Source organism: Poecilia formosa, unplaced genomic scaffold (genome assembly GCF_000485575.1).
Source record: "Poecilia formosa unplaced genomic scaffold, Poecilia_formosa-5.1.2 Scaffold439, whole genome shotgun sequence".
In the NCBI taxonomy this organism is placed as follows: domain Eukaryota; kingdom Metazoa; phylum Chordata; class Actinopteri; order Cyprinodontiformes; family Poeciliidae; genus Poecilia; species Poecilia formosa.
In genome coordinates this window covers 236,078-249,148 of record NW_006800378.1, presented here as the reverse complement: position 1 = coordinate 249,148, position 13,071 = coordinate 236,078, and the positions used below count along the sequence as shown (strand labels likewise).

Below are 13,071 nucleotides of genomic sequence, written 5' to 3'. Positions count from 1 at the left end.
AGAAAGAAAGGTTCAACTTGTTTTTTATTGAGTTTGTCTGTGTTACCGTGTCCCTATCAAATAAACATAATAAATAAAGGAATAAAATTGGGGAAAACTTTATCTTTGTCAGAGAAGAAGAAAAAGAAGACACTACTCAAAGAGCAACATAGAAAACACGTTACAGCTTGCATGTTGTTAGGGACAGAGAATGTTAAAATTAAATAGAGGAGTTTGGCCACAGTGGTTATAATTAGAGGAAACGTTGACAGAGTTTGGAAGTCTGAGAAACGCTAACCTGAAGCACGGTGGTGGCAGCGTTTTGTCGTAGAGACATTTTGCTGGGGCTGTCACATTTGTGGTGCTTAGGGACGGGATCAGAAGACGTTGTCATGGAGACAAGGCTGTCTGGTTCAGGAAGCCCAGGATCTCATCCCTGCTTTTTCCAGATGATGTGATTCTGTCAATCTTTTAACCCACAAAATTAAATAAAATTGTATGAAACTGTATGTAAACTTCTGAATTTGAAGAAAGTTAAAGACTTTTCTCCCTCATTTTTCCGGCATTTAGCAAATATGATTAATTTGGTAATCCCGACTGACTTAAATCGAGAAAGGTTTTTATATAATTTAATGACAATGGGGAAAAAAGGGTTTTGTTCAACTATATTACTGCTGTTAACTGAATGTAAATTTTCTTTCTTTAACTGGGAGACGTTGCCTGTAGGACCTCGATCAGCTCTTATGTTATTATTTTACGCAAATTGAATATTTTACTGTTTTGGTGACATTTATGAGAGATTTCTGAAGAACTGGGATAAGCTTTGCATGTATAAGATATTATTTATTCATCTTTCTTTTTTATATACATTTAAGAGGGCATTAAATACATTTTAAATGTATCTTTTCCGCTTTTTGCTCTTTGGGTTTCTAGCTGCAGCCTTTCAACTTTCACACTACAACATAATTAGCCTTCAGGGGATCACTGGATCTAGATTTATTGATTAGATCAGGGTTTTATGTCTCGTCTGATAAAGCCTGGGTACTAGGTGTTCAAAAACGCGTCACAGTCATATTCTGTACCCGGAAATTCCCAGTGGATTGAACAGAAGTGCATAGTGGTGAGATTTGGGCTTTAATCATTAATCTAATGTGCATTAAAATATTCAGCTAAATAACTCATAGAAATATTATGTACGTTTATATAAGAGCCATTGTTGAGCAGGATTCAAACTGTCTCTTTATCTATGGGGTTTGGGCACCATAAATACAGCCCAGCTCTCTTTGTGCTGAAACAACATGTTTCAAACCACCAGACCTTGATCCCGTTTCCTCCGGGATGCTGCGCAGGGTCTGGTGAAAGGATGTTTTGCAGTAGCAGTGTTTAGACTCGTCAAGTTACTTTTCAAGGATCCTGCAAATGTCCTATCAGAGTGCTATGGAGTTAGAGCCAGGGTCATTCCATTTATTTTATTTTATTATTTTTTTTGAGCGAGCAGCATTGTTATGGCTGAGGTTTTCGGGAGATACTGTTTTCATCAAGGCTGAGGTTGGCGTGCAGTGGTAAATATGTGGGTGGTGCAAAATAACATCCAAATGATCCCTGACCTAATGATTTTTACCAAAACACTGCATTGAAAAGAGATGATTAGTGGCATCCTGTTAAAAATTCACTGCATTTATGCATACAGTCTGCGGAACAAACGCTTAGCCCAATTATTGATGTTTTCACCAAATCGCCGTCCGACTGTCTTTATAACATGTAGCAAAAATCGAAAGCGTTTTCTGCAAAGCACTTTTACTGCGAGTTAAAAACATAATGGCGGTCGGAGTTGTCCCTACATGCTGACAAAAGTGGTTCAGTTCAAACATGCTGCTGCTGCTGCTGCTTGCATGAAACAACTTTCTCACAAACCCACAGCAGGTGAATGAATGTGAACATTTTGCCCAGTCCCTGTTGGTTGCAAAGAAAAAAATTAAAATAAAAAAAATGACATGAGAGAAAGTGCAGGGTCATGTTTGTGCTAATGTGTTCATCTTGTAAAATGTCTACTCTCAATTCACAGTTTGAAGTCAGAGTACTCAGTCTACAGCTCTTGACCTCATCACCTCCAAGCCAGGGAAACTGTCTTCATGATGGAGAGGAAGAAGGAAAATGATCCTCCTCATAATCCACTGGCGTCCTGCACTTATAACATTAAGAATGGGAGGCATTTCTGTTAAAGGTTCTATAGAGACTCACTTATTCCTAAATAACCCAGACAAATATGAAACCAATAAATTGATTTAAAAGTACATGCAGGTTTCAAATCAGCTGGTGATCTGCCTTTAGCCGTCTGAGTAGCAGCACTAATTATTTTTGTATTTTTATACCAAACAGAGTTCATAAGAGGGCGAATTGCTGCAACAGAGCAGGTGAACGTATGTGCAGCTTTAAGAGAGAGAGCACAGAGTGTTGGTGCCCCCTTGTGTAAACATAATGAACTGAGGGGTTTTTTTTCTTTGGTTTTCATTATTTCTCTCTTTTTTTTTTTACAATGTCACATATTTTCATGCTTTTCAAAGCAAATTCACTTGAAATGAATGAGGCATTTAGCCACAAAACAAAGGCAAGCAAGCAAAATAAACACCGGCGAAACAGGGATACCCACCGACGTATTATGAGCAACAGTCTATTTGTCTAAGCAAAAAACCAACAAAGAATAAAACAGCAGTCTATGATTCTAATTAATGATTAAGTGGTTAAATCGACAAAAAAAAAGCCTCTGATGTGTTTAAGTGACGTCTGAAATTAGCATTAAAATCTGTCTGTGTCATTTGTGACAGATTTGTATTGAATTGTACAGCATGTTTCTACAATCAGACATCATAACCAGGCCTTACTGTGGCTACTAACATAAAGATTTCTAATTCAAATACATTACGAACCAGTACAATGCGACTAAATTAACCAATAAGACGGTTTTGATTAGCAGAGGTTTCCCCAGACCTGTGTAGAAACTGATTGGAAATCAGCTCCAAATGTTGTTTTTTTTATAAAAGTAAAATTGCTTATTCATAGCGACAAAGGATGGATTATTATTTGGTTATGATTTTTGTGCACTTTGTTAATATTACACAGAAAAGATGAAGTACTTAACATGCATCCCTTATAGGATGAATTTATTTTAAATGTACAAAACATCTGGAATTATTGGTTGTACTATAAGAGGCAAATATATTTTATCTCAAAGTTGCTGATTTTGAGTCAGATTAAATGCGTCTACTGTCTTTAAAAGCTGTTATATAAAGAGAAAAATAATTTGTTTTGATTTTTTTGCCCAACTATTATCATGAGTAATTCTCTAAGATTTGCTTTCATATTTGATTCGTAATTAATTAATCATGTTTGTTAATCGCAAGGTTCTTTAGTGTTATTGCTACTATTTAAAAAAATGAAACAATTTTCAACTATTTTTATTTCTAAGTTGCTTTCATAGTCTCTTTAAACAAGAGTTATTTGTATGTGAGAATATTTTCAAAGCTTATTTTATTACATAAAAATGTTCATAACCCGAGGATGCGTTTCCCTCAAAATAAATAGTTACCTTCTAAATTTAGTAAAGTGACTTGGACTGTCCCTGCAGTCGGATGGAGAAAAATCAACGCAGCATTGTTTTCAAGCCATGTTGTGTGTTTCGGGGGCGGTGGTAGTAGAGCGGATGTCGTGTAGCTCGCAGATGTAATGACCCTGTCTGCAACACACACAGGGTGTGTGTGTGTGTGTGTGTGTGTGTGTGTGTGTGTGTGTGTGTGTGTGTGTGTGTGTGTGTGTGTGTGGAGCCCCAGTGCATCCTCTGACCGACTGCAGCCACAGAGCAGCGGCGGCAGCAGCAGCGCGCCTGCGCAGTGCATCCAGGGGAGCTCGGCTGAGATCGGTGCTGAAGCGGGGCGGATGGCTGGAAAAACAGCGGCGATGGACACGATTACACCGCGGGATTCCCGTTCGCCATGTCTTTAAATAGGCGTCGCGACGCCGCGTTTTCACACCCATCACTGTAGGACAGTGACATCCCAGCGTAAAGGGGTAAGATTCCGCTTGTTCGGGCTAACTAGAGTTAGCCGCCGCCGCCACCGCCGCCTCCACCTCCTCTCGCTGTCAGAGATAGCGGCTCTCGGGCTAAAGCTAGCCAGCGAGAAAGTGGGTGGTGTTTGATTTCTGGAGAGCCTCTGTGCGACAGTCGGCACCGAACAGCTCTCTCTTCGGCTGCTTTGTGACTCGACGGTGGCAGCTGGGAAGACTCCCACTCTCTCGGTGTTGGTCCGACGCGCAGCGATGGTTCGAGCAGCTGCAAGCGACCCAGACCAGCAGGCTAGCCAGCGCAGCTAGTGCATGCAGAAGCTGGGTCCGATGCGCGTGTCTACTTCATATCTGAAGATATGCACGGGCCTTTTTATTGTAAAAGGCTTTCCCCGGCTGTGACAGTTCACGGAGGGTGTCAGAAATAAACCATCCTGACAAGTTTCTGCATTGGAAGAGGATTTTAGCTGCTGTCTGACATTATTCCCCCCACCACACACACACACACACACACACACACACACACACACACACTCTTTATATCTGCTGGAACACAGAGATCCTGCGGTGCACAACTGAAGGAACACCCACACTGCAGTTTTCCATGGGTGTGTTGAGGCAGAGCAACACAGGTTATGTTGCAACTGCATCCTGGGACACTTCCTTATAAATCCCATTAACTTGTACCCGTCACTGAAACACGGCAAACACTGCGAGCTTTCTTATCATCCCGTTTCAGACTGTTATGGGCAGATATTTAACTTGAGGATGTTTACATGTAGCAGTAAAACATTATAGAACCTGCGATTACCCAGGATGCCAGGTGATGTTCGGTCTCATGGCAACAATTATGCTTGGCATTGCTAAAAGCCTGGTGTATCCTTTTAGCATATTTTTCAGTTTAGTAAGGATCATTGCTGATATATTTTTGCTGTACTTTGTCCAGGTGACCAACGACTGAAAACCCAATTTAGGCATGCTAAGCTAGTGTGATAAACTTGTGTAAACAGTTTTAAAATGCTTCTTCTGCAGAATAGTATCCCTTTTTGCTATTGCTATCCCTTTATGGTGCAACAAGTGTATGTTAATCATAGATTAGCTGGATAATTAGTCAAGCTATCTGCTCAAGAAGTTCCTGCAATTGGCTGTTTTACATGTTGCTCGTAGCTTGCCACTTGTATCTTAAATACACTTTCCTTGCTAAGAATGATGGGTTGCATGTCTGAAGCTAACAGAATTAGCCAGTGACCTAGAGGTTTTACAGCATCAGGTGGGGGAGGGGCAGAGCTGAGTTTTATTCGCCACCAGAAAAACTTTGGTCACTGTAGCACTTTTCCTGGCATGTCATTAAAAAGTCTTGAAATTGGGAATGATTTGACATTCAAATTTTAACTTAACTTTAAAACCTCTACACTGACCCGGGCGCCTCAACCAATCAGCATTAGTCTCCTAGCAACCCTGGTTTAACTTTTCCCCATTCTTTTTTGCATTCTTTTTTCACAGATGGATGTTTGAGGAAGTCACTCTGGGGATGACTAATTCCTGGAAATTGGCTGTGGAAAATCTCTCCAGTGCGATGCGAAAAGAAACCCCTATCTTTGCACACGGCTATGCAAAATCCCTTTTCAAAAGCTCTCAAAATACAGGAGAACCCTTTGTTTTCAACCCAGTTTTTATTTATTTATTTAGCTGCTATCAGCAGATATAAAAGCTTCTCTCTTTGCAGAGAGAGGGCTTGGTTTTCTCTGTGGAACAGCACTGACCCAGCATGTTGTGTTATTGCAGAGCAGAGGAGATGAGGAAAAATGCATGTGAGGTTGGTTTTCATAAGTCACACAAATAAAGATGCAGATAGTGTTTGATAGATTATTAAGATGATATGCGAACTATTGCTTCTTGTGTTTTACCTCCGTTTTTTTAGTCCCAACAGAACATTAGTAGCTCTGAACAAGCCTCTGGTGTTGTGCATGAACTCTTTACAGCTGCTGGTGTTGATTGATTCAGTTTTGGAAAACCTTTCTTAAAGGGACAGTTCAGCGTTCTCTAAAGTGGGATGCTGTGGTGAGGTTAGGAGCAGTTGTCATCTTCCTCACAGTGGACAGTGACCTGGTCTCTCTCACGTTGAATAAAAAAAAGTCTGTACACGGTTTTGTAAAGCAACTGACTTGTTTTTCCCGCAATCAGAAAGCGAGTACGGTGCCACGTCACTGCTATGCATTTCTCTCATCCAGTAAAAGTTTGATTTTTGTGGAGGATCGCAGTGCTTTTGATTGATTACCAGCATTACGTGTAGCAGCGTTTTAAATAATTACTGTTTCTAATTGGGTCTGATCCACGGCTGGTCAGCTGGCTGAAATAAGGTTCTTGCTGTTTTCACTCATGTAGAAGACAAAAATATTGCCGTATTGGGCTTATTTCTAGTTGCAGAAATTCATATTGTTAGAGTTAAAAGAAGCAACATCTGTCACACTGAGTAATGCTGACTAAAACGGTTGGTTAGTTACGAGTGGTGGTCTGTTTTGTAGCCAATGTTTACTTAAGATTTTGTATCAAAATTACAATAGCAGTAAATAAATGCTTTGCTTACGTCATTACACATGTCATGATTAAGATTTCTTTTTATTTCATCAGTAGGAGGAATTATCATAGTTATTGGTTGCAAAATGTTATATTAATAACAGAGAAGTTGGTTTATTTTGAGGTTGTCATACTCCTAAGAATCTAATACTGTTTCCAAAACTGATGACTTCCTGCTTTTTAAAATGGGGAAAACTTCTCCGGGTTTCCTCTTCCTTCAGTTTTCTAAAGCAGCCGACTGACAGCTGGCAACTTCACCCAGAGAGAAATCGGGGAAATCCTACAAACAATCTCTGCCGATTCCTGATTAAAAAAAAAAAAAAAAAGTCAAACTCCAGGAATCGCAGTTAGTCACTTTAAAACTTTGTCTTCCTCTCCCCAACTTTTAACCTGGTTCCCACGAGTACTTTTATTTTCTTTGTCATTCAGACAACCACTTTAGGTGAACACTGAATGAAATTACGTGATTACGAGTACGGCAGCCCGTGATGGCAAAAAAGGGTGAGACCCTCACTTTTAGGATGATGGTTATAGATCGGAGGTGTTGCAGCGGACAGACTTGCAGCTAACAGCATTGATCAGTAAAACACTCTCTGCTCCTCCATCCTCAGCACCACCCCGTTTTGAGCGAAATAATAGTGCAAGCGCACTTCTTGTGGCTTTCTGCTGCGAAATGCTAAATGTGGAACTTTATTTCCTTCTCCTGATCAGTGAAGACTTGAGTATTTGTATCTTGTGAACACACAGTATTAAGGCATGGCCACAAGATAATTGTTTCCCCACATGCTAATAACTTGTGACCATAAAGTATTTAGCTTTTTGCAATCTGACCAGAGGCTCATCTTGTTTTCTCTTTGTAAATTGACACATTGGTCTGTAAATCATTTCAGCACCTAAACCAACAAGATTGCAACTGCATAACATAACAGAGATCATAAATGTTATTTAAAAAAAGGAGTTTATTAAGATGGATTTAGATTTCTGTGTTCATCATATTCATTTGAGAAAAATAGACTCAGCTCCACTAAATCTGGATCCTGCATCTTATTAGTTTAAAACAAGTCGAACTAACCCTCCTCCACCCGCTGTTCTTCAGATGCCGCACATTCGCTGCTCTCTCAAGTCAAGGAAGGATCCATTTTGTTGAGGTCCGAGGAGGCCGACGTGCTGGGAAGCAAGCGAGAAGGGTCGTCACACCTCACCTCGTCTCTCGCATTCCCCTCCTGTGCTCCTCGGTCAGGGATGGTGACACCAGTAACCTCTCCTCCTCTCCGTGGTGACAAGTACCTCCGCGCCTCGTCCCACCGCTCCCGCGAGCCCAACAGCCAGCACGCTTGCCGAGCGGACACCGAGACACTCCACCAGTCAGTCACTTTGTCAACCAGCTTGCTATCACCCGGCAACCTATTACCTCACGCCATGACCGCTTTGTCTGACCTGTGTTTAGGAACTCATTAATTCATGGTAAGTGTTTCTCTTTGTCCCGGCCGCCGCTCCGCGCAGGCGAACTTCGGTATTGTTGTGCTTTTGTTTCAGATACTTTGGTAACTCTTTTGCATGTTTCCTTTGAACTTCCCTGGCTTTACGTCCACAGTAAAGGAGACCTGTTATGCAAATGTCATGTTTTGCACGTTTTTCTACTTCCGTTTGGGTTTTTACTGCTTCTAAAAACAGTCCAAGTGTTTAAAAAAGAAAAAAAGAAAAAGAAAAAACGCCCAGGCATTTTCTGGTGTTTGAGGCGGAAACCTTTGTTCTGGTGAAAAGACATGAAGGCCAGAGGGAACGTAGAAAAAGATCAGAACTGAAAGTGGAAAGTGTTCGGCCTAGTCCAACCCCAGACCTAGAGCTTATAGAGAGGCTGCAGGGTGACAAACTTTCCTCAGAAGAACAAACACAACTTCCTCCACATTTTTTGTAGGTTTCTTTGCTGCGAGTAAATTTGTTTACAAATTAAATTTTCAACAGTTTCAGCTAAGATTAGTTTGCATGGCCAAGAAACAAAGAAAAGACGTAACGGGCAAAAGCTAGTAGAGACATAATTACCATACATGTGCTGATACACATCTATTCAACAAACAGTGGATAAAAATAGTAAAAATGTGTTTTTAGTTTTAGGGTTTTTTTAAACATCATTAATTGTAATTTATCGCGAGAACGATAAAATCAAAATCTTATGGTGATTAAAAATGTATCACAATAAATGATAAACAACCCTTACATTGGAGTTAATAGTTGTAAGCTATTGAGAAAAGTTCAAGTTGTGTGAATACTTTTGTAATTCACTTTAGGTGTGTTGCCACCAATATTTCCTAATAGGTATTTTAAAGAAACGCATTAAGAAATATTAAAGGTTTTCTGATTTGTACTAAAAGTAGTTAATGTATTATGTCAGAGTAAATAAAATAAAAAAATTAACAAGTTCTAAAGCAGCAAACATTTAACTCAAAGTCAGCTGATTTCACCAAACGAGGATAAAACCAGCCTACACATTTATTGCTTAAAAAAAAAAAAAGGCAAGTAGGGAAATTAAAATTTCCATTACATTTCAAGCTAATCTAAAATCTTGTTTTGGGGTAGATCTGAATTCTGTGGAAAACCAAACAAAAATACCCATGCTGCAGCCTTGGTGGCTCCCTTTTTGGTCATTCGTCTTAGCATGTTTGTATTTTCCGACCAATATTTGCATATCCTGTCAATGCGGCCTCTGCTCCAGGTTTGTAACAAAGCCGAACCCTCGCGGTCATTTGCATCCAGTCGCCTGTTTTCCACTGTGCTGCCTGGTTGCTGAATAACTGATGGTCGCTCCGCTGGTCTGATGAGTGCTTTTGCATATCAGGCAGGCTGTGCCAGGCTTACCTCCCGTTGTAGGATCATTGTGGGAAATCACATGTGTTTATGCTCAGTAGAGGGAATGATAACAAGAGGAGAAGCCTTTTTTATGGATACACACCATTATTGCAATTTGGATTTTTAAGGACTATAGGGGAAATATGACTTTGCAGGTAAGAGGGTTTTTTTTTTTTAATCTGTACTTATAGTTGCTTTATTGTTTTTGTATGTGTTCAGAGATAATCCTAGTTTGAGAAGTATCTACATTGGATTTTCAGTAGTTTTCAAAAAAAAATCTCTGAGCTGTATTTCTATCCAGCGATGCCAAAAGGGTTGAAGCAGATACAATTGTCAATTTGGCACAATTATATTTTTAAAGTTCAAGGCAGCTTCACCAAAACGTAAAATTCAGCTCCTCACTTAGTGACCAGCACAGAGCAGATGCTTTTAAAAGAACAAAGGACCAAAATTTTATTGGGTCAAGGGCAAAAATCCCTCTGCTGCTGTGGTGGCTTGTGCTGGTCGTCTGTCAAGAAAAGTCTTGGTTAAAAATGTATGCTGAAGAGATCCTAGTTTTGTTTAAGTGTTAAAAATTACGTTAGAGTTTCTGAAAAGTTCGAAAAGTGTGAGTTTGTCAAATCGTTTTTATAAACTCCTCTTATTTGTAAAACCTGAGTGTAGAAAATGGAAAAAAATGTTACCAATGTATCAAACTCTTATTCTGAAGGTATGCAGGAAGTTCTGTCTCTGCTCAGCTGTTGTTCTGATGCCTTTAAGGCGGTAGAAAGTTGTTTAAAGGCGTCCAGCGAAACGCCACGCGTTACTTTAACATGCTGTTGATTACAAGCAAAACACTCATGCACAATGGTGGCGGTCCAAAAAAAGCTGAAAACGCTGAAACAAGTTAAACAGGTGAATCAGATCATTCAGTTAGAATTACCCCACTTAGCATCAGCCAACCACAGCCTAATTATCCCCACAAAGTTATAGAAAAGTTGCAGTAAGTGTTGAACATCTCTTGATGTGTGCCAAAAAAAACCATGTGCTTAAATTAAGTGGTGGATTTTGAAAAGCTTTCCTGTGGGACACAATGCTCTTGTGAAGGGGGGAAAAAAGTAAATTCAAGGCATTTTAATACCTTTACCATGGGTGCCAATAAGTGTGGAGTGTGCTGTGACCTGCGTAAGTGTTAATATGATGATAGGGAGGAGAAGGTTGGGTATTAGTAGGTCTAACAAGGCAAATTGACAGAAGTACAATGTTATTTTTAGTTCAAGGGCCTGAGGAGGCTGGAACACTGGTCATTCAGTGGGAGTGTCACATATTAACAGAAATAAAGTCAGAAAAGAGTTGGTCAGTTTTTCTGTGATATTGAACCACAAAGCTCGGCGCAAAGCTCATACTATATGAAGCAAAAAGCATTAGGCGAGAAAATCGGAAGTGGCCCAAAGATCAGTGTCGGTTGAAACAATCAGTTAGGCAACCGCAGTAAAAACGAAGGCGCAACGCTGTAAAAGCACTTTTACATGCATCTTTATCTCCAGTCGGTCGGTGGTGGATGTTGCATCTTCTGACGGACGGTGAAGGCTGGAGACGAACGGGTTAACGCGAATGTGCGCCGACTTGTGTGTTTGTCGCGCGCACGTGCCCGTCCATGTGTGTGATATGCAGATCCTGTTCCTCTGTCTCTGTCTGCGCCCATTAAAATGCACATTTAGTGTGTGTCAGAGCTGAGTGAAACACTTGGGCTGATGCCAGAAAGCCCTCGTACCAAACAAGGAAGGGAATCCTCTCGGTCCTCCTCCTCCTTCCTCGGCGCGTCGTCTTTCTCCTCAACGTGCATCCACACACTCCATTTTTTATTTTTTATTTGGTTTTTTGGTTTTTCCTCCCCAGACGATTTTGTGCTGTCTGGCGAGGAGAAAGCGGAGCATGATTGTTGATTTGTTTCTGCTCTCTCTGTTCGCCCTGCGATTGACTTGAGTTGTGTTTCAACTGTGTTTGTTCCATGCACGCATGAAGCCCCACAGCGTGAGTGGAGTGGAGATGAGAAAAAGGCAGGCGGCTCACATCGAGGCCCCACCCCAGGCCCCTGGACAGCCTCGACCGAATACCTGCTGCCTCTGCTGGTGCGGCTGCTGCAAGTGTCTGTGGTAAGCAAGTGACACGTTTGACCGCTACCGCCCATTATTTAAATCTGATGAGTGTGTTTGTGCATTTGTAAAAATGAGGCAGATAATCTGTGAAAAAAAAAAATAATAATTCAAGCTTCTTCACCGCTACTGGTCAAAAACAAAAAAAAATCAGAGCCAGGAGGAAGGTCTTACCGCTGTCCATCACCCTTGGGTATGGGCTGCAAAATGTGCTAACAGCGAAGAAACAACTTAAAGCTGTTTATCCTCTTTCATTGATGGCTGTGCTTACTAGCCTGATCATTCATGGCTGGCTCTACTGACCGGGAAAAGCTGTAGTTAAGCAGAGAGAAAGGGAGAGGTTCTGAGTGGCACATACACCAGCTGATTGACAGCGCTAATACTCCTAAATCTGATTAGTTGTTTTTATTTGTTTTTGTTTTTTTTGTTTTTTGTTTTTTTTACAAAAGTTGCATACTGTAACTTCAAGGAAGGAAGCAGTACAACAAGGATGTTTTTAAAATGCTAGGAGTTTTTGGTTTAAATCTACAAAGCCTTGCAAAGCTTGTCCACATTTCATCACATTTCCCCATAAAATCCCTGAATTTCATAGAGATTTTCTAAATAGTCATATGAACAGTGTGGCAGAGATGGGTTTGAAGCAGGTTAAAGCAGGATGTTCTGAAAGGTCTAAAAGCATCTTTAAATGATTATCAATCTTAAGTTTAGGCCTCAAAAGTTGTGAAATATACCAAACCCTTTGGAACAAAGTTTCACATTACTTTAAGACTTTTTTCAGCTCACAAATTTGAGATTCTTCTTATGTCACATGTAGTGAAATAGCTTTGATGAGACTGCCAGCTAAAACAGTAGGTGATTTTAAAAGATTTGTTTAGCAAATGTACACAGTGGTCAAAAGCAAAATATGAAAATAAAACCCTCACTCTGAATTTAGTTTTTAAGTAAGCCTCCTTATTGTGGAGAATGTTAAACCCTTTCTTTATGCTCCTCTTACAGTAGCACAGCTTACTAGCTAGCCTGCAGTCTGATATGCTGCTCAAGAAGGCAAGTGTACGTTCCAAAATGATTAGCATGGGTAACACCCCTTTGGCTTCTACACCAGACTTACCAAGGACATGGTGGTCCACCAACCCACACAGGAAACTTGGCTCATCCTCGAGTCTTCTCTCATATTTTATTAAGTGGACATTCAACCGAGGGAGATTTTTCAGGTCTCCCTCAAAAAATAGATTTTATCAGAAATAACTTCCTGGGTAGGAGACAGAAAAGAGTAATGGTTTTTAAGCGCTTACTTTCAGAACTGTGATATATTTTAAGACCAGTAACATGTCAAAATTGTATGATTCGTAGTTCTGGTTGATAAGTTTGATGTTGTTGTTATAAAGCTGTTTCTGATGTCCGCTGCATGTTAGCATGGGGATGTTATACCTTATGTCTGTGCCAGCAGTTAGATTCAGATCTACATCCTACAAAC

At 40.4% G+C, this 13,071-nt stretch overlaps 1 protein-coding gene across 3 annotated transcripts in view; it reads left to right on the top strand.

Moving 5' to 3' along the window:
- The window catches only part of rgs17 (regulator of G protein signaling 17), a 41,863-nt gene that overhangs the window by 9,352 nt on the left and 19,440 nt on the right, over positions 1-13,071 (top strand). Inside the window, exons 1-3 of one of the 3 annotated variants that reach the window (XM_007577393.2) lie at positions 3,841-4,044; positions 7,712-8,079; positions 11,467-11,597. In XM_007577393.2, the coding sequence (XP_007577455.1) occupies positions 8,077-8,079; positions 11,467-11,597 (134 nt within the window). In that variant the 5' untranslated portion in view covers positions 3,841-4,044; positions 7,712-8,076. Of the gene's footprint in view, positions 1-3,840; positions 4,045-4,762; positions 5,855-7,711; positions 8,080-11,466; positions 11,598-13,071 lie in introns of those variants that run through there. The other 2 variants (XM_016663723.1, XM_016663722.1) reach the window with 2 other exon arrangements.